We start from the raw sequence: 22070 nt of genomic DNA on the forward strand, positions 1-22070 counted from the left end.
AGAAAATACGGGTAGTGGAAGAAGAGGTAGAGGTAGAAAACCTCAAGCTCAGTAGCCTGACGTGTGTGTTCGGGGCAAGTGGAGGGTTCCCTCCACTGGGATTCAATGACTCTGGGTTAAAAAGATACAAAAAATGCAAGAAGGCACAAGACGTTTATTTCCTTAATGGGAAAGGCGACATGAGTAGAATGATTAAGAAAGAAAGTTAGTGGTCCCATTCCCCAGCTGTTATTGAACATCTTATCTGTAAAAGCTCTCACTGGGTTTTAAACATTTGCTTGAAGTATAATTTCACATCAATTTCTGTTTCTTTTGTAAAGCTCTCATGTGTGATTTATTGATAACATCTCTGAACAACAGAATCAATGATATTGCTCAGTTGGTACTGCAGAGGATGCGGGATGGAGGAGGCTGGAGGCTGCTTCAAGGGAAGGCGTCTGTGTGGTCTCAGAACGTCAGGATGGTGCGGATACTGTAATGGGAAGGAAAAGATAGTTTGTCAACACTGAGACAATTCACACTCTTCTGTGTGAGGGTCCAGGGAGCATCTAACATGTCTTAGTGAAAACTCTCTTGTGCTCCCAGCCACTGCAACCCCATTCTTATGTATTAGATAAAATCAAATATAAACACGGTTCAATCATACTTAACGGGGAAAAATGGAAAGCATTCCCACTTAGAACTGGAACCAGACAAGGCTGCCCTCTGTCCTCACTGCTATTCAACATAGTGCTGGAAGTCCTTACGAGAGCAATCAGGCAGGAGAGCAGAATCCAGGGTGTCCAAATGGGGACAGAAGAGATCAAACTCTCACTCTTTGCTGATAATATGATGTTATATCTAGAAAACCCCAAGGATTCAACCAAGAGACTCCTGGAATTGATCAATGAATTCAGTAAAGTCTCAGGATACAAAATCAATACACACATCAGAGGCATTCATATATGCTAATAACAGTCAAACTGAGAACCAAATCAAAGACTCAATACCCTTCACAATAGCAACAAAGAAAATAAAGTACCTAGGAATACATTTAACTAAGGAGGTAAAAGACCTCTATAGGAGGAACTATGAAACACTGAAGGAGGAAATTGCAGAGCAGCTAAACAGGTGGAAAACCATACCATGCTCATGGATCAGAAGAATCAACATTGTTAAAATGTCTATACTACCCAAAGTGATCTGCAGACTCAATGCAATCCCTATTAAATTACCACCATCATTTTTCACAGATACAGAAAAAATAATTTTACACTTTGTATGGAACAAGGGAATACCCTGTTTAGCAAAAACAGTTTTAGGCAATAAGAACAAAATTGGAGGTATTAATTTACCAGACTTCAAACTATACTAGAAGGCTGGGGTTATTAAATGAGCTTGGTATTGGCTCAAGAATAGAGTCACAGACCAGTGGAACAGAACTGAGAATCCAGATATAAAACCATCCTCATATAGCCATGTAATCTTTGACAAAACAGTCAAAAAGATACACCGGGGAAAACATTCCTAATTCAATAAACAGTGCTGAGAAAACTGGATAGCACAATGTAGAAGACTGAAACAAGACCTACACCTTTCACCTCTCGCAAAAATCAAATCTCAGTGGATAATAGACTTAAACCTAAGATGTCAAGCTACTAGAATTCTAGAAGAAAATGTGGGAAAAACTCTTATAGACATTGGCTGAGGGGAAGAATTTATGAAGAAGACCCCAAAGGCAATCACAGCCACAATAAAAACGTACAAATGGGACCTGATTAAATCAAAAAGCTTCTGCACAGCCAAAGAAACTGTCTTGAGAACAGACAACCTACAGAACGGGAAAAAATTTTCGCATGCTACACATCCGATAAAGGGCTGATAACTAGAATCTACTTAGAACTTAGGTAAATCAGCAAGAAAAAAATCAAACAACCCTATCAAAGTGGGCAAAGAACATGAATTGAAATTTTTCCAAAGAAGACAGAACTATGGCCAACAGGCATGTGAAAAAATGCTCAACATCTCTAATCATCAGGGAAATGCAAATCAAAACCACAATGAGATATCACTTATCTTTATTGAGAATGGGCTTTATCAAAAAGTCCCAAAACAATAAATGTTGGTGTGCATGTGGAGAGATAGGAACACTCATACACTGGTGGTGGGACTGCAAACTAGTGCAACCTCTGTGGAAAGCAATATGGAGACGCCTTAAACAGATTCAAGTGGACCTACCATTTGACCCAGCAATCCCATTATTGGGCATCTACCCAAAAGAACAAAAGCCATTCTATAAAACACACATCTGCACTTGAATGTTTATAGCAGCACAATTCACAATTGCAAAGATGTGGAAACAACCCATGCCCATCAATCCATGAGTGGATTAATAAAATGTGGTGTATGTATGCCATTGAGTACTACTCAGCTATAAGAAACAATGGTCATATAGCACCTCTTGTATTTTCCTGGATGGATCTAGAACCCATTCTACTAAGTGAAGTGTCCCAAGAATGTAAAAATAAGCACCACATGTACTCGCCATCAAATTGGTTTCACTGATCATCACCTGAGAGCACATTTAGTAATAACATTAATCAGGTGTTGGGCAGATGTGGGGGGGAGGGGATGGGTGTATACATACATAATGAGTGCGATGTGCACCGTCTGGGGGATGGACACTCTTGAAGCTCTAATTCAGGGAGGAGGGGAGGTAAGGGCAATATACGTAACCTAAACTTTTGTACCCCCATAATATGCTGAAATTAAAAAAAAACTATAATAAAAATTTAAAAAAACAAACAACAACAAAAAAAACCACAGTTCATCTTTTTCTGTTGATGTTCTTTTCTCTTATGTTTTCTCCAATCTTAAGCTTTCTCATAATATCCTGAATATGACTGTCATTTGGACTTTAGTTCTATATCAGCATCCTGAAAAAATCATTTTTGAGTGCCCATGTTCCTGGCAAATGAGGGAACATAAAACAATGATGGGTAAAAACATGTAAAAATTTCTTCCTATCTGTCACAAACTTTGTGTATACTTTTCATGCATTATCTCATTTAAACCTCAACCTAAACCATGGGGTAGGCTTTCATTTTACTTCCATTTCAGAAATTATAGAAACTGAGTTTTAGAGAGATTTGTAATTTGGTTCACATCATACATCTAGTGTGGCGTGCTGGCATTCCAAATTGCAGTAATACAAAATTGTATAAATTGCAAGATACAAGCCTGAAGGAACTGTTAATTTTAGGATGTTAAGGCTATGCTGAAAATTTAATAGAGCTTTAATGTAGAGGTGTTTAAAGATTCTTAAGAGTAGGTAATAAAGCTATTTGTATTAACTGTAAGAGACTAAATTCTTGTAAAGTTTAGAAATGTAACATTTACACTTGGCATTACACATTATACCCTTTCTAAAAACCATCTTCTGATGGTTAAATGCTTTTGGAAGAAGATTGCCTTCATACCTCTTTAAATTGTTTTATATGCAGAGAATTTAGAAACTATAGGACAGTATAAACAAGAAAGTAAAAATAATCTGTAATCCCACAACCTAGAAATAACCATTGTTGTATTTTCTTGTATATTAATCAACTTATTCTAGACATAGGTACATTTTGTACTGTCCTTGTTGAAAATTTGGGATCATATTGCATATGTAATTTGTATTCTCTATTTTATGAACCAAAATTACATCAAGAGAATCTCCCAATGTAATGTAATCATTTCTTTTTAATGACTTCATGGATTTCTAATACATGATTGGAATTTATTTAATTCTTCCCTTAATGTTGGACTTTCAGGATGTTTCTAGTCTTTTATATTATAGGTAACAGGTAAACATGCTTAAACACATATGTATGTTTGAATATTTTATTATGCTGTAGAATAGTTTTCTAAAAATGAAATTGCTGGCACACAGGATCTAAGTTTTCTCAATTTCTGATACAAATTACCAAATTCTTTTTCCAAAAGCATATAACAATTAATATTCCTACAAGCAGCATATGTAGGTGCCCACGTCACCTTACCCTTACCAGTATTAAGCAGTACCATTTTTGATCTTTGCTTATTGGTAGAATTCATTATATTTAAATGTACATATTGAAGTGTATGACACTCACATAAAGTGAATTTAGGCACACTTCGTGAATTCTTTTGTTGTTCAATACTGCTCTCTGGATTTGGTCATCTCTCTTTTTTTTTTTTTTTGAGGCATTTATTCTTTATTATATGAAGCACATCCAACAAATAAGTTTTCCTTTGAAGTTGTATAACTTTAAAAATGGAAGGATATGATATGCTTCTCATGATTGGATACTAATACATCCCTGTCAACTCTTTGGATTCTTGTTGGTCTTCTTTTGCTTGGCTTGTGTTATATAGGCTCATTTCCTTTTACTTCGTTAAGCAATTTGACTATAGTGTTTGTCCTTACTGGCCAACCTAGGAGTGATTATAGTTTATCAGGGTATGTATTTTATTTCTGCAAGCACTACAAAATATAATCTCATAAAACCATGTTAAACAACTTGCAGTAAGCATAGTCTATTGTGCACAATTCTCTCCTGAAGTAATTGTCACCAACTTAGACTCACTAGAAGTCAAAAGTGGTAAATGGTATCAAAATTATGAATTATTCTAAGTGATGGTTTCTATGGAGAATCACTGGCTCATTAGCTCATATATTATAAAACTTAAAACAGGAACATTTTATTCATACTATAATTGCTGTATTGTGCAAATATATATCTTCTTTCCATTAAAATATAGCTAAAATTCCTATACAATATCCCTTGTTTTAGAAATATGAGTTTTTCCTGAAAATTATGTAAAATTTTATTTTATTTTATTTATTTAATTTTTATTTCAGCTTACTATAGGGGTACAAAAGCTCAGGTTATATATATTGCCCATGTCCCGCCCATCCCCCTGAGTCAGAGCCTCAAGCGTGTCCATTCTCCAGACAGTGCACCTGGCACTCACCATGTAGTCATACCTCCATCCCCTCCCTCCTCCCCCACCTCCCCGAGTCAGCACCTTCAAGCATGACCATTCCCCAGACAGTGCGCAACGCACTCATCATGTAGGCATACACCCATCCCCTCCCCCACCCCCCGCCTCAGTCTGATATCCAGTTGGTATCATTCCCCAATGTGCGTTTAGGTGATGATCAGGGAAACCAATTTTCTGGTGAGTACATGTGATGCTTGTTTTTCTATTCTTGGGATACTTCACTTAATATAAAGGGTTCCAACTCTCCCCAGGAGAACCAAAGAGATGTCGTTATCTTTCCAACCTGATGATCATGATCATGATCATGAGGATGAGGATACTAACTAACATTTGATGACTACTGTATTCTATATATATGTATGCACACGCACACACACACGTACTGTTGCACTGTGGCTTAATAGAAAGTGAATCGATTTGCTAACAACCAGATCTTTGAATTCTGCTCCCTTCTCAGCTAGCTGCATGGTTCTGGCCTAGCTGTGTCGTCTCTGAGTCTCAGGTTTCTCCTCTCCAAGATGGTGAAATCGGAACTGGCCATATCAGTATTGTTTGGGAATCACATAAGATAATACAGATAAGACAATCAGTAGAACAGCTGGTGCTGTCTAGTTGCTTGTTTCTTTCCTTGCTCGAGAATATTTGTCAGATCAAGTATCTAGTATAATATTTTATGTGAGTGCCCAGGAAATACTATTGAAAGTTGAAAAACTGCATGAGAAGAAGTGTGGGGTAGTAGAAAAAGCATGGACTATGGAGCTGGAAGGCAGGGAGTGGATACAACTGCCTATTACTAGTTGTGCTTTGCTTAAATGCAGGTGGCAAAATTCATCTTACTAGGTGACTGTAAATGTTAAATGTTAGAAGTAGTAAATATTTAATAGAATTTGCTTATTTTTCTAGCTTTACAAAAAAGTTAAAACAAACATTTAAACAGCATTTTGCACCTTTCCCCTTCATAATAACATTTAAGGGTAAAAACTTCTTTGTAAGCTGCAAAAACCAAAAAAGAAAAACTAATACTATCTGAATAGAAAAAATCCCAACATCGTTCTATCTCCTCCCATAATGAAACTGTTGGGCATGTCCTGAATATAATTTAAATTTACAGCCCCTAAATGTCAGCCTTATTTAGGGGTCCAGGCAGAGGCTTCAGTGAGTCCATGGTGTAATGTGGACCACGTGACCCAGTTTTTTTTTTGGCAAAGGTGAGTGTCCTCTTGTAAAGAAGGATAAGTGGCTCTAATCCTTCAGATTTGCTGTAACCAACATAATTTGGCTTCAACAGAATAGGAAATGTAACACAAATGTTCTCAGTGCCCCACAATAGGATCTCAGGTGCTCTACATGTGAGCCTGAGCTGGTAACGGAAAACCAAGGCAGTCCAATTTTTTCTCATTGTTGTACTTTTTCATTCTCTGCTAGCCAACCCCTTACCAGAAAAAGCAAAAACCAAAAAGCAACAACTTAAAATCTACCTTTTTCCAGAGCGAAGCAGGTCAAATCCTTCATTTATTTTTTCAAAAGGCAAAACATTGGTTATTAATGGATCCAATGGAAACTTCTTAGCCATAAAATCAGCCACAAGTTTGGGGATAGACTCTTTCATCTTAAGGCCTGAAAAGAAGACAATATCATTGTTAGATTCAGCCAGGGATAAGGAGGAGAATTGGAGAGACTTTCGAAATAAGATTAAGATGAAAGTTTTAAAAGTACTGCATTCCTCAGACTGCTATTACGGAGGCTACTGGGAGACAGAATGCTTTGGTAGGTGTCCTTTTGCAGTGCTTTGGCTTTAAAAGAAATCTTCCCAGATAAACAAAGGTCCTTAGTTCTTAGCTGTGTCATAGAGAAATCATAGTACAGATGATTAAGCCCAAAGACAAGGAACAAATTTAGTAGTTGTCTCAATTTGGGCAATGAATGTAGACATGAATTATAGATTCATGTGTCCTATAGAATTTCTATGCCCTATTACAAATTTTGGTGTCTTATGCGGTCACAAGGATTAAAAGAGGGCCTAGTAAGTTTATGGGGATACTAGAAAATTGTGTCTTGGGACCTTGTGTCTTCCTTAGTTCCACATCTAGTTGATTTGGAGTCTATAGATGCAATAGGAATTTTGATTAAATTTTGACCATGTTGCTTTCCAAAACCTGGCCTTGTCACTTGTAAAAGGGGAGAGATTCTGAGGTTAATAACAATTTGGCCCCAAAGCATAAGTACGTACCTCCCAAAATACCTCCTTTCCACGTGCGTCCAGTCAACAGCAGTAGAGGGTTAATGGGGAGGGTTTGAGAATCGGGAGGGACCCCGACAATGATGCTTGTGCCACACGCCTCATGACAGCATAACAGGGCAGCCATCTGGAATAAAATCAACACTTAACATCCTTAAAGTAAACCCTCTAATAGTCTCCACTGATAATGCACAGTATGATGTCATATTGATTTAGCGATATTGTGAGTGTGGGGAGGGAGGAGATTATGTCTTTTTGTTCATTCCTCTTTGGGCCTAGGTTAGTGCTGTGGATTTAAGAAATGCCCAGAAAATGGTTTTTGAATGAAAGAATGGATGAATGCATTTGTGTATAGTTAACACTTTCTTATAAAGTAATAAGGAGGCAAACATCGTTACAAACATATGTAAATTCTGGTTCCTTAAAGAAGGGCACTGTTTCATCATCACATGATTCTCAGGCAATCTTTGAGCTGGTTAATTCATTTTTCATTGGTTAATTAAATAGATGATTTGAACCTGGTACATTGAATCACATGGTTTGATCATGAACAAGGTGTGATTACATCATCAAAATTTGTCTCTTTCCCACTTGATGATTTGCCTTTTTGATGGATTCTTGTTCTACTGTCCATTTCTAAAATGGACATGTTTTAAACATTGTTTTTTACCTCCTCTAAATGCATATTGGTTTCATTTTAAACTACACTTATTATTCTGGATCCTCAAAAGACAGTCCAGAAAGTCGTTCCCTCTAGTCATCCTTTCGTACATGTTCTGTGGTAAGATAACGGTACAGGATCCCCCAAAGCAAATAATGATTAGTCCTTCGATTTTGGATTATGACACTTGGAAGACCAGATATCGTTAGAACATGTGGCTGTCTGGCATTTGGTATCTTCAAATAAAGTAGCAATTCAGTTTCTCATGAGAAAATGGAGGAAAACTTTGGACAAAGAGCATAAGGAGAAAAGGTATAGAAAGTTGGATTTTCTTGAAACTTCATGCTTGTATGAAGTCTTTGCATATTGTTCCAGGTCATGGCTGCAAAGGGCTTTGCTTTCAGGGTGCTGCTCCCCTTCACCACACTGCTGGGATGTCCTGGAGAACCTCAACAATGGGGATTTGTTGGTCTCTGTGGACGTTTTCAGCAGGATTCTAGAGAACTCATTGTGGGTGAAATATAGCTGCAGATGTGTTTTCCATTGCAGCTGATGATATCTGTACTTATTTGTAAGTAATAGGATGTGTATTTTAAAGATGACATAAGCACTCCCAGATTGGTAATAGTATTTCCTATCAATAATGCTGGCTGACATTTATTGAGATCTTACTGCATGACAGGTGACACTGTGCTAAGTATCTGACACGCATTATCTCAGGTAAACCGTAAACAGTGCAATGAGACAGGAATGTATCTCTCAAATTTGGGGGCTGGTAAATTGTTGACTTTTTAAAGTATTGAGTCCAAAATATTGATATTGGGTACAAGTTATGTGCCAGGCACTGTGCTCTCTCTATGGTAAAATATAGGGTACCTTAAAGCAGTCACTTTCCTTAGGGCACATTTTCAGTTAATGAAATAATTCTTGACCTAAAATTGCTCATTCCTTTAAGGAAAAGTATGATATATAAAAAAATAGGAATACAGTAAAGCACGTGAAGAATTGTTCTAGCCATTCTTGTTGAGAATGTGGAGGAAAAATAATACAAATTGGAGAACAGAATTTATATTAGTTATATTTACTTGAGTTCGAATTTTATAACTAAAAGTTAATACAGTAAATTTGTAATGGTTCAATAAAAAAACAAACCCTTTTCTAACAACGAAATATTACTCGAGGCAGGCCTGCTTAGCTGATGGAATGAAAGATTTCTCAACAATAAATGAAACAAGCCAGGTAACAAACAGGAGATGGGAAATTACTCCTCATTATTTGAAAAATATTCTTCATACACAACATTTATATTCTGCCACCTAAAACCATATTCCAGATTGCAGAAGCAGAAATTTCCACATGTCATTGTACATACCAATGTGTCAAGCCGACCAATGACCTCAAACGAAAAATCCACACCTCCATCGGTCATTTCCATTATCACCTCCTGGATGGGTTTCTTGTAGTCTTGAGGGTCGATGCATTCAGTGGCGCCCAGCTCTTTGGCCTTTGCAAATTTACCTTTGTTGATGTCCACGGCAATGATCCTGGCCGCTCCGGCTGCCTTACAGCCCATGATGACAGACAGGCCAACACCTCCCAGGCCAAACACAGCACAGGTAGAGCCCTGGGTGACCTGTGTATTCAGAAAATGCAAAAGTGGATTAAGTATTGAATGTTGGAATGTGCCTAGACTTTATAAAGTGCCAGGCCTTGTCTGTTATCAAGAGCCACTCAGACTCTCACGTCCAATCTTTTGGCTTTAGTTGTTTCATGTTTAAGTTGAGGGTGTTGAGCTAGGTCAGTGGTTCTCAAGCTTTGCTGCATATGAGACTCATCTGGTGAACTTTAAAAAATCCCAATGCCCAGGTAACAGCCAATAACAATTAAATCAGAATCTCTGCATGTATGGCCTAGTCCCAGGTGACTGCAATGGGATGCCCAGGCTGGGAACCTGGGACTGGATGACCTTTGAGTTCTAAATGTCAGTGACTGCAATCTTGAAGAGAATCTACATGGCTGAAAGCCGTCGATAGGCAGCCTTAGTGTCTCCTACATCCACAAAGGCAGTTTGTGGCAAATGGCATAAGTGGAAAAGGCTACTTAAGGAGACTGAAGTATTATTCAGTCAAACCCTCAATGATCAGCTGCTTGGTTCATTAACTTTCAGTAGTCATGACCAGTAAATCCCTGATTTAAAAAATACACTAATGAGTAATATTAGCGTATTTTTTAAAGCAGGGATTTACTGGTCATGACTACTGAAAGTTAATGAACCAAGCAGCTATAAGAAATAACGATGATACAACATCTCTTTGGTTCTCCTGGAGAGAATTGGAACCCGTTATATTAAGTGAAGTATCCAAAGAATGGAAAAACAAGCATCACATGTACTCACCAGAAAATTGGTTTCCCTGATCATCACCTAAATGCACATCAGGGAAGGGTACCAACTGGATATCAGACTGAGACGGGGGTGGGGGGAGGGGATGGGTGTATGCCTACATGATGAGTGCGTTGCGCACCATCTGGGGAATGGTCATGCTTGAAGGTGCTGACTTGGGGAGGTGGGGGGGAGGGGATGGAGGTATGACTACATGGTGAGTGCCAGGTGCACTATCTGGTGAATGGACACGCTTGAGGCTCTGACTCGGGGGGATGGGCGGGACATGGACAATGTATATAACCTGAGCTTTTGTACCCCCATGATGAACTGAAATAAAAAAAAATACACTAATGAACAGTAATGCAACAAAAGATGATCTGTATTTTAATAATGAATAAAATCTTTCATTATAAGTATTCTTAGCCTCTGGTCTATGGGTAGGCTCACATAGACCACCTGTAAAATAGATGAGACAGTTGCTCAAGGAAGTAAGTTCTAAAGTCACAGAAATTTGGAAGGATGTACTCTTAATTGTTTAAATTGTGGAGGGGCTATTTAATAAATCTAGTCTTCTATAGTTGGCCTTCAGTGTGGCTAAAATGCTCTTTCTGTCCCCAATAATCTCATTGGTACATTCCCTTAAGGGTGTCTATTCACTCATTTATCCACCAAATGCTATTCAGTACCGCATGGTACAACAATTCTTTCTACCTTACTAAGAAAAAGGCAAGGCTTGTGATTGTGATTTAAAGGTGCTAGCAAGTATGTATTGTGATTAAAGATAAAGCAAGAGATTTTGGAATGGTATTCTAGTGTCAGTTCTCCTACCAATCAGCAGTGAGCTTTAGGTCTCTGGACCTCAGTTTCACAAAACGAAGAGTACTACTAGATTTTCAGCCATTTGAGAAGATGAAACTTTAAAGTGTTTCTCCTTCAAACTGAGCACTTTTTAGGAGTGTGTGTGTGTGTGTGTGTGTGTGTGTGTGTTCATGGTGGGGAAAGAGACACAGATGAACTCCCATGATGAGTGAAATAAGTGTGTCACCGAAGCTTTATCACTTCCCTGCGAAGAATCCACAGAGTGGGTGACTCATGGTTTGGAAATGTATCAGGTAAGGTTTGGAATCTACTGTTGATCCTATATGTGGAAGTGGGGGGTCCAGGGACTAGATGCTCTTCAAAGGGAAACCCTTCATTTCATTTGTCTTTGCAGCCTCAGAACCCAGCAGAACCTACTGCGCCTAATGCAGGTACAGGTGCCCTCTACTTGTAGAATAAATGACTGAATGAATTCTCAACCCTACAAGTTAATAATTCCAAAAAGGAAAAATATCAAAAGATAATTATTGCAAATGAAATATTTAGTTTTTTTTAACCAAGTATGAACAACTTTTTATCTATGATTAACAGGTGAATTTTTGGAGATATGCTCTCAATTTCTTGTGGGGCCATTTTTCTGCTCATAATCAACACCTCACAGTGATGAAAAATAATCTCTGATTCTTGTGAGAAATTGCTTCCTTTGTGGTTCTTGACAATCTGAGCGCAAATGGTCTTACTTGCCACTGTGATTCCTACCTTGGCAATTTTGACTGCAGACCCATAACCAGTGGAAAATCCACAGCCCAAGAGGCAAACTTTCTCCAGCGGAGCAGTTGCATCAATTTTGGCCACGGCATTCTCATCCATCACGGTGTACTGGGAGAAGGTGCTGATGCCGAGGAAGTGGTGGACGGGCTTCCCCCTGCAGGTGAACCTCGTGGTGCCATCCTGCATGGTCCCCCGAGGATTGATCAGACTAGTCAGTGAACACACGGACACACAGGGCATGAGACACAAGCATAACTAATGTGCAAACTCAAGGGCTGTGCAAAGAGAGGATGAAAAACCTACTCGCTTTTCAAGCAGACGTTGCTTTCAGGGTGTTTACAAATTCTGCATTTTCCACACTGAGGAGTACAGAGTGGGATGACTTTATCACCTGGAGGGGATAAAACAAATTCTCCTTAAATTTCCAGAAATGTATACAGGAAGTACTTAGACCTTACGTGTATATATTGGAGGTTTGTGTCTTTGAGAAGAGTGTCCATGAACTAAGGTCCGGTCACTACTGTGCCACTGGTCATTGCCTGCCAACATTGGTGTTGGTTTGGGTTACATGTGCCTGAAGATTCCCAAAGAGGAAATGTAAATGTGGAAGGGAACTTGGATTTTAAAAATTATTTCTGTAGAGTTAACTTTTATTGAGTGTCCTGATTTCTCCCGGGGGGTTTACACACATCATCTCACTTAATCCTTAACTGATTAAATCTCCAATATTCTCACTGTGCCAATAACATTTTCAGTTGGAAGTGGGCTGCCATAGTCTCACAGGACGTTGGGGAGATGTGATATTTTGTAATAATTTGAGCTAAAATAAAAATGAGAATTTGGATAACAAATTCTTGACTTTTCAAAATGAGTATGCTTATCTTTCATATGTAGTGAATGATTTTTAAAAATATCTGAATTTCTTTTTGAGGAAAACTGACAAAAATAGGACAAAGAAGAATGGAAGAAATGCCTCCGAAAACTTCAACCCTCAACAATGAGTTAGGCACTTTCTTTTAGGAGAAGAACTGACTTTTAAATGTTTTTAGTTGATAATTTATGAATTATCTCTTTATCCTGCTTTGGTGAAAGCAGAAGGGGTGAGAAGAAAAGGTGTCATTTTCTTATTAACTTATTTCTGGCTACAGGAGGTACGAAGAGCAGAAACTCAAACTAGACCGTTGGTTTTATTATTTGCTGTTCACAGCTTATTTAACTATTTGGTAAGTTGGAAGGTTGAAATCTATTGGCTAATGGGATTTCTTTAGAATTAAACATAATTTTTATTTATAATCATCTATTCTACCTATCCCACAAGACCAAGAGAAATGGTTGGCCCATCATATTTTGTAGATATATGTTATGTGGGAATGGTGATATGAAAATTTTGTGTTTACCCAGCCTTTCCCTGTGAAAATATTTATATCACTACACAATAAAATTAGGGTAAAATAAATATTAAAGATAAAATAATTCATAATTTGTAGCCAGTCACATTTAGTCATGGCTAAAGGTGATACAACAGACTGTTTATGGCCACGTGCCTTCATTTAGTCTGTTTCATTCACTCCCTGTTCAAGAAGAGAGGCTGTGTGGGAAGAGAAAATTGGTGATCGGGCTCCACGTGCTACGTAAGGAAAGGTCATGTTGATTCGGCTGTAGCCACACGGCCCCCTTTTGTGAACTCAGCACAGAGCAGTCTCCATGCACTGATCTAGAGCCTCAGCACCAAGGGTTGTGTTTTCTCCGTGGTCCCACGGCCAGTTCTGTTTGGGCCCTGACAGAGGACAGTGCCCAGCAGCACTAAACCGGGGTTATTAGGGGGTGAACTCCACAGTGGCAGCCCCTGTGTCTCCTGTGATCTCTCACATCCCTGTGCTCTAACCTAGTGTCTGGCGTCGTGTATTAATAGGTGCTCAGTAAACGTGCTGAAGGGGAGAACACGTGAGTGCCTGGATGCACACGTGCCCGAGTCAGGCAGGGAGGGAGGGAGGGAGGAGGACACACTTCAGGGCCAGCTGGGCTGTGACCTTGTGCAAGATCTTTCATCCCCATTGCCTCAGTTTCCTCATCCAGGCTGGGTATCTTGGAGTCTTGAACCAAGGCACCTCCCCTGAGTGTGAATTCTGTACCTGGTTTGACTGTGGTCACCCCTTCTCCAATGCTCTCCACGATGCCAGCTGCCTCGTGACCTACGATCACAGGAAGAGGGTGGACCATGCTGCCGTTGGCCACATGGTCATCCGTGCGGCAGATTCCTGCGGCCACTATCTACAGAGTAAAGGGAAGATGATCAGATTCAGAAAGATTATGACCCTCAGATGGATTTAACATACCCAATTTTCTGAAATTGTGCTTCTAAAAGGTTTTTAACGATTTTGCTAATAATCCCTGCTCTTTCCAAGTACAAAAGATGCAGTTTATCCCCAAGCAAGGCTATGCAGTCTGAAACCTTTCTCTAACTTCGTTTCCCGAATTAAAGAATTTAGAATAATCTGGGAAATAATCTATTTTGCAATATTTATCTTATCTAACACAAGAAGGCATTTTTTATAGAAGTAGAAATTGTACATTAACTCCAAGAAAGTATCTAGTGCTAATTGAGTTTGAAATCTTGATATATCCCTTTGCACTTTTTAAATATACAGACACACAAACTTTTTTATTTTACTGGGATTGTATCGTATATACTCTTTGGTCACTTTTAAAAAATTTAACAATTCATATTCACATCTCTCCTTGACAACAAATGTAATTCCATTGTCTGAATTACCATATAAAATGTGCCTCTTAATGGATTTTTGGGTTTTCCATTTTTAATATTTTCTGAATTTTTTTAAAGCTAAAATTAAATGAAAGTGGAAAAATGTTTCACCTTAACACGAACTTCATAGGCCTTAGGGGGTGCCACCTCCACCTCCTCAATGGAAAAGGGTTTGTTTAGCTCCCATAGCACAGCGGCTTTGCATTTTATTACCTGGAAAATGAAACAAATGATGATACCAGTTTGTCTCCACTCTCGAAGTCAGGGCTTGGGTCTTCTTGTCTTTGTGCATGGAACATCGAGGCCCATGTGTGGTACCTAACATGTGCTATATAGACGTGAACACCTCTGGTTTAAAGAGATAATAAAACTGTCTCTCTAAAAATAAAAGAAAGAATAAAGCAATGTCACAAGGAAAGAGAAACGGAATTAACTGTAATAAGATAGTGAAATAAATGAGAATATATTATTTTAGGCCATCCCCATGTTGTTTTTTTCCCCCGAAAGGTGTTTATTCCCACTATTCCCTAATGCTGTCCTAAAATCCATTGTTTACAAACAACTGTAGGCTTCTACATAAAGTTCCAAGTCACTATTATTTTCCTGACAGAGCTGGTGTCTGTTCACATATATCCATTACTTCTTTGCTCAATTTTCTGCTTAGGACAAAGGATCTGTCTTTGTAGTGACAGTTACATACTTATTTGCTTTCTGCCCTGGGATGACTTCTCTTCTCTATTTGCCTTTTCTCCTCTGATTTCTCTTCCCACCCCTTCTGTGTGCTACTTGTTTGCATTATTCATCTGAAACTTAGCCTTGGCAGCCTGTTTTATTGTGTAATTCATGTGTAGAGGCTCCTTCCAGATTAGATTGGGGCCAAAATTTCCAGAGGTTAGAGCTATAGAGGTGTGTGTGTGTTTATGTGTGTGTATACACTCACACACACACACATATATTTTAAAACAGGAGAACTGTGTTTGAATTTCTAGCTAGGATAGCTTATCCATAAATGCTCCTAAAAATAAAAGTTGAATACATATTTTAAGTACGTGAGAATGTGTCATAAAACCTATCTTCATTGTTGTAAAATGTGTACAGTTAACAGAGCTCTTTCTAGAGAGAATTGACATGATTGCAAATATGATAAATTCAATAGAAATTTATTCTTCTGAGAATTCATTTCATTATTTGTCAAATCCTTCCACTTTGCAGGGTGATCAGCATGGTCAATGCCAAAGTAAACATGAGAATCCTTGGAAACATCATCCTCATAGCAGGAAGGTCCTGATTCTCAGGTGCCTGTGATGTGGCAGGCACACTGTGGCCTGTGCGGGGTGAGTTTCAGGCTTCACCTTTAAACCTGACCAGGGGCTGCCAGGATGGTATTACTGAATTATTGGGTTTATTTTCCAGATGAAAAGATTGAGGATTAATTGACTTGGATTGAATGATTTTCCCAAAGTCACAAAGCTGGCTGTCTAGGGAGTGAAGATCAATGCAGCCTTACCTTTCACTGCCCCATGGTAGTTAAAAGTTAACAAAAAGTTTAATAACAAAAGCAATAATAGTGCTTTTGTTGTGTGACTAACATTTATCGACTTGTTTCTGTGTACTGGGTACTGTTCTAAGTGCTTTACAGCATTAATTTATTAAATTCTCATTACCACCTTATGAAGTAGATAGATGTTAGTGCTATCACCATTTAGCGTCTGAGGGAAATAAAATGCAGGCAGGACAAACATAAACGAAATGAGATCAAAATGCAAAGTTATTAACACTGCACCCGAAAGGGGAGGATTGATTCCTTATTTCATCATGTATTATTTTCATTAATATGGTTGGTTTATACCTCACTTTCACTTAATGACCTCATTATGTAGCTTATACTGATTTTTGGTAAATTAATTTTTCTCCTGATTATTTTTCCTTTAGAAGGCAAATCTTAATCAGTAACAAATGAAAAAAAGTGGAATAAGAACACTGACAATTGGCCACTCATCTAACCAATCTTATTGACATGAGCCTGTTTTGTCTGACAGTGTGTGTGTATAGAAACGTCAGAACCTTTAACTTGAGATCCTAGCAAGACATTTTACTGTGTGCTCCACTCCTAACACAACAAATGTGCTGGAAATGTGGCCACGCTTCTCTTAAGTAAGCAGTTAAATACAGGATTTGATTACACTGAATGACCACATCCATTTCTCTGTACCTGTCAACACATTGAACAAATAAATATAAATTTACGGAAGTCTTAGAACCTATGTTCCTAGTGCTCATAACTGATTCAAATCGTATTGGTATTAATTTTCTGTAAAATGACACTGATTTTTATAGGCGGAAGATATTGTTCTGTAGGATTTCTCTGGAAATTGCCTAAGGGTGCCATAAGAGACCCCAAAATTTGCATGTTCATGTTGTCTTGCTTAACTTTGATGATTGCGATGCTATATGTATTTTTAAGAGATTTTATAGTAAGATTAGAAGGATATTTCAGTCTTGTGAATGAAATTCCTGTCACAAACTTTTGTGAGACTTAACTTTCTGGTGTTCATAAAAAGAATGATTACAAAGAATAACACATTTAGATTAGGATTCCTTTTCTTTTTTTATTTTTGATACAAAGTCTCGCTCTGTCACCCTATGTAGGTGCTGTGGTGTCATCATAGCTCACTGCAACCTCAAACTCTTGAGTTCAAGCTATTCTCCTGCCTCAGCTTCCTGAGTAGCTGGGACTATAGGTGTGTGCCACCACGCCTGGCTAATTTTTCTATTTTTAGTAGAGACTGGGTCTTGCTCTTGCTGAGGCTCGTCTTGAACTCCTGAGTTCAAGCAATCCTTCTGCCTTGGCCTCCCAGACTGCTAGAATTACAACCATGAGCCACCACACCGGCCTAGGATTTCTTAATATAAAGATAACTTCTAATATTTACACGTCATATTTCTCTGAATAAAATAACTTCTTGACTAAGGCTTTTTTGACTTTAGAATTACAAATTAGTTATGAGTAGCTTGGAATAAACTATCACTTTCCTATGAATTTATTAAATGGGGGAAATAAAGACTTAGATACCAGTTCTATACATTCTTGTTAAAGTTAGTTAGCATAGCTTATTTCTATTGTAGTTAAGTAGACATTATAAATTGTAGCATATATTGTGCATCATATTCAGTGTATCATTTCTAATTTAGACATAAATTTTAAATTATCCATCAAATACTCCATGCTCTTATTTATTATATTAATGAGGATATATTTCCAACAGTAATGGTTCTTTGCTTACTTTTCCTGCTGTGCTCATGTTGTTGCTGTCTTCTCTGCAGACCAAGAGACTGATGAGGTTGTGGATTTCTTCCCTGCCTGAGGGCATATATATAGACCACAGATACTGTGTTTGCTTGAGTAATGCCCAATTCCACATGTGATCTGTATCTTTAGGCCACACCCATCAAATTATGCTTAGGTCAGTCAAATGGGAAAGAAAAGGGCACTGAACTACTGCTCAAAACCTTGACTTTGTGATTTGTTAATATCAGATAACATTTTGTTTTAATTAGGTTAAATATTTCCCTACACATAGGAATAAATTTTAATCTCCCTCTCTCTCTAATTCCATGATTCCCTCTCGCAGGCAGAGTTCTGTTTTCCTTTCTCTGCACTGAGCTGCAACCTTGAATCCACATGGTGCAGTTAGGAGGGAGGAGGACTGAGGAAGCAGCACAAATGAGGTAGGACAGAGAGAGCTGGGAGCCAGAGGAACGTGTCTGATCCAGCACTCTCCTCTTCACAGCAGGGAATCAGACACCCAATCAGTCACAGCCAAGGTGTCACCATCCCTGGCATTTCTGCTCCATGCAACACCAGTCAGCATTGACTGAGCATCTGCCTATGCCAGGCTCTAAGCTGGGTCCAGTGGGGGGCAGGGTTGAGTAAGAGATGACTTCCACCCATGCCAAGAACCAGTAAGGAGCAGTGGTTATGACATGGCCTTTGGGATCAGGCAGACACCATATCTTACCAGCTAGGTGAACTTTGTCTTACTATTTAACTGTTCTTTGCCCTGGCTTTATTATCTGTAAGATGAGGATAAGTACCAGTTTAAAGGAGTGTTTGGTGAATAAGTGAAATAAAGCAATTACCATGAACTTGGCAGGTGGGAGAACCCTCAATAAATGTTAGCTGAAGTTATTATTTACACAATGAAGCTCATAGTCTGTGGGGAAAAGGCACACAGGCGGCCACGTCTGCATATCAGCATGACTGGGAGTACCCATCACAGGGATAGGTTAGTGCTTTGGGAGCAGAGAGGGAAGGACACAGTCCCTCTGAATGAAGGACTTAGAGGAGCCATCGTGGAGGAGCAGGCATTTGAGCTAGACTTTAAATAATCTCAGAACATCAAGAAAATCCTCATTGGATCATTTCCATTGTCCTTTGGTCAATGTAACTAGTTATGTGCATGGTTTTCAGAGAATAGGATTGGAGTTTTCTTTCATTTACACTTGGAGATGTCATAAAATCATCCAGTGAGCTCTCTAGTTAGATGTAATCTGTCAACATGGATAGTTTAACTTAAAGGACATATTTCTGCAGATTTGCCAAGGGAACAATTTCCTGACTAGCTCATGGCTGTGTCAGGAAGCTTTAATTATGAGTCATGGAGATGGACACCAGGGCTGAGAAACATTCACCCAACAGAGCAGCAAGGGGGAACCCCAGGACTTCAGTTTGGAGAGGTGTGAAGGAAAGAAGAGAGTCCCAGATCTGATGTCTGGTCTCCAAGGGGACCCATGATCTGGCTTTAACCTTCCCCTTCACTCTGCCCCTCCCCAGCTCCAGTACAGGCCCAGGTTCTTTGAGAGTTTGTGTTTCTGTTGTCCCCCAAGCAGACATCTGTTCCCCTCTCAAGCCCTTTCTCGCCATGCTCTCTCTCCTGTTTTCTGTCCCTGTGACCCATTCAGATCCTGCCCAACTTAGAGACCCAGGACAAGGCCCCGCTTGTGGACAAATATTAGCTGCAAATCACAGGCATCCTTCCCTTCTCTGCCTCCCCCTAGCACCGACGTCCCTCCTGTGATATTTGGGACCTCTTCTCTTTCGTTGTTCTATGTATTTAGTGTAGGGACCAGACTCTGAAATTCTATCAGAAATTTCTGGTCAGGGGCCTTCTTAAATTTCACTTATATTCTCAACTGCACCTAGTACCATGTAGACAGCAGGTGTTTAATAAATGATTATTGAATTCCTGTGCTCATATTTGTTAGGACAGCGACTGAGCTACCTGTGAGAAATCTCATAATCTAGACTATTCAGTGACTCCACTTTAAGGGATTACAGATCAGCATTGGGGTCAGTGGTCATTCGAGAAGACAGAGAACTCTCATGTGAGATGGGAAATGGTCGGCGCCAAGAGAGGGTTTGAGAGTGACTCAGAGGAGGAAGACACCAGCCTGTCTTTCCCTTATGCATTCTCAGCACTTAATGCCCGACTCAGAGTGAGTGCTTGTATATTTTTTGTCTAAATTGAAGGGATTGACTTCTACTTTGAGAGTCAAAGAAGCCTCAGGGGAAAGGTATTTTATTAAGATTTGTGAAGAAAGATGAGTTGGAATTGAGAGGTACAGATGGAATCAATAGCATATGTTTTACTCCTGTCCCACAACTGCAGACCCAGCACCTGAGGGAATTGCAGCCGCTACCACCTTGTTTTTAGGGCCCAGATACTTGGGGGTCTCTGATGCCCTCTTATAAACTTCCATCACTTCATGAACACATGGCTCCGTGAACCACAAAATGCATTGGGACAAACTCCGTGGAGTCAGGAGATCCCTCCTAATACCATGTAGCAAGTACTGTGCTCTTACTCCTTGCCCTGCCTTCCAGAAATTTAGATAGACAAGTGTGAAGTGCAGGGGATACATGAGTGGGCATCAGTGGTCTAGTTTCAGATGGCCATGACAGCCTGGAACATCTGGGATGTCCAAAGGTAAACCTGTCAATCTCTAAGTGCCAGAAGGGCATCACTTACCTCTGTTTCTCTCTCTCTCTCTCTGTCTCTCTCTCTCTCTCTCTCTCTCTAAGGCAGCCAAATTCTATATTACATTTCCATTTAAGTGTGATCTTCTAAATTGAGATCAACCGGAGAGAGGCTATGTTTGGTTCAGGTGGCAGGCAGAATAATGGCCCTCAAAGACGTCCACTCCCAATCCCTGGAACCTATGGATATGTTGCTTTACATGGTGAAGGAGATACTGCACATGTGATTAACGTAAAGAATTTGAGATCGGGAGATTCTCCTGTATCATCTAGGTGGACCCAGTCTAATCTTGGGTTTCTACAATTGGAGAACATTTCCAGGCTGTGTGAGAGGGAGACTTGACTACCCAGAGGCCTGAGATGGTCATGTCTGCAATAGCGGGTATTAATTTCCTATAGCTGATATAACAAGTTACCACAGATTAACAGGAAGAACAGGGCTGGCATCTCCACTGTGACTATACAGAGGTTCTCAGGGAAAGACCAGCATTTCTGTAAGGGATCAAACTATCTCCTTTTCTCTAGAGCCCTCATAATTCACATGGGCCTAAGAAAGCTTATTGTAACTGTCAGAATTATCCTCAGTCTAAATCCTTCATTTTTGGGTTAAGTGACTTGGCAAAATGGTGAGATTAATATTATTCTAAAGATTGCAGGAAAGAAAAATTATAACCCCACAGATGTGCATAAATAGTTTGAAAACTTTAAAGCATGTTGAAAAATGAAGTGCAAAGCAAAGCTTAGGAGAGGTAATTTAGCAGCAGTTAATCAGACTTTAGCATAGAATAGATAAATATTCTATAGGGCCAAGTGTGGTGGCTCATGCCTGTAAACCTAGCAGTGTGGGAGGCCAAGGTGAGAGAGTCCCTTGAGGTCAGGAGTTCAATACTAGGTTGTGCAACATAGTGAGATCTTGCCTCTACAAAAAAAAAAAAAAAAGAAAGAAAGAAAGAAAAAAGAAAAACTAGCTGGCTGTGACAGTGTGCCCTGAAGTCCCAGATACCTGGGAGGCTGAGGCAGGAGGTCACTTGATCCCAGGATTTGAGGGTGCAGTTAGCTATGATCATGCCACTGCACTCAAGTCCATGCGGCAAAGCAAGACTGCCTCCAAAAAGAAAAATAAATCTTTTATAGAAAATTAGAATAAATAAAGTATTTTATTTAGAACAGAATAGATTTTAAGTTGCTAGAATAATTTTTGAAAATACGCACATTCAAAACCATCAATTATTGTCCAATTAGCATTTCATTTTGATTTTGATTCTGAAGCCAAAAGTGTTGAGAAAGGTGAAGTGCTGGCCAGCCTTGTGCCTGTGGAGGCTGGGTTGCTGCCATGGGGAGCATATTTGAGAGAACAGCGTGTTTGTTGACATCTGTCTTGTGAAAGGG

The 22070-nt window shown here is 39.2% G+C and overlaps 1 protein-coding gene and 1 long non-coding RNA gene across 5 annotated transcripts in view; one reads left to right on the plus strand and one right to left on the minus strand.

Moving 5' to 3' along the window:
- The window catches only part of LOC123627352, a 57887-nt gene extending 42003 nt beyond the window's left edge, over positions 1-15884 (plus strand). For both annotated transcript variants that reach the window (XR_006731248.1, XR_006731249.1), the window contains exon 3: positions 15857-15884. This is a non-coding gene — a long non-coding RNA (uncharacterized LOC123627352). The remainder of the gene's footprint in view (positions 1-15856) is intronic.
- Positions 135-22070, minus strand: part of LOC123627350 (alcohol dehydrogenase 1C-like) — a 39540-nt gene continuing 17604 nt past the window's right edge. The window contains exons 1-9 of one of the 3 annotated variants that reach the window (XM_045536869.1): positions 17929-18009; positions 14756-14857; positions 14013-14151; positions 12184-12271; positions 11869-12088; positions 9280-9540; positions 7238-7373; positions 6486-6624; positions 135-472 (exon numbers count right to left, since the gene is read on the minus strand). In XM_045536869.1, coding sequence (XP_045392825.1) covers positions 448-472; positions 6486-6624; positions 7238-7373; positions 9280-9540; positions 11869-12088; positions 12184-12271; positions 14013-14151; positions 14756-14857; positions 17929-17946 — 1128 coding nt within the window. In that variant the 5' untranslated portion in view covers positions 17947-18009 and the 3' untranslated portion in view covers positions 135-447. Of the gene's footprint in view, positions 473-6485; positions 6625-7237; positions 7374-9279; positions 9541-11868; positions 12089-12183; positions 12272-14012; positions 14152-14755; positions 15023-17928; positions 18010-22070 lie in introns of those variants that run through there. The other 2 variants (XM_045536871.1, XM_045536870.1) reach the window with 2 other exon arrangements.

The sequence above is a fragment of the Lemur catta genome, chromosome 24 (genome assembly GCF_020740605.2).
Source record: "Lemur catta isolate mLemCat1 chromosome 24, mLemCat1.pri, whole genome shotgun sequence".
Lineage (NCBI taxonomy): Eukaryota > Metazoa > Chordata > Mammalia > Primates > Lemuridae > Lemur > Lemur catta.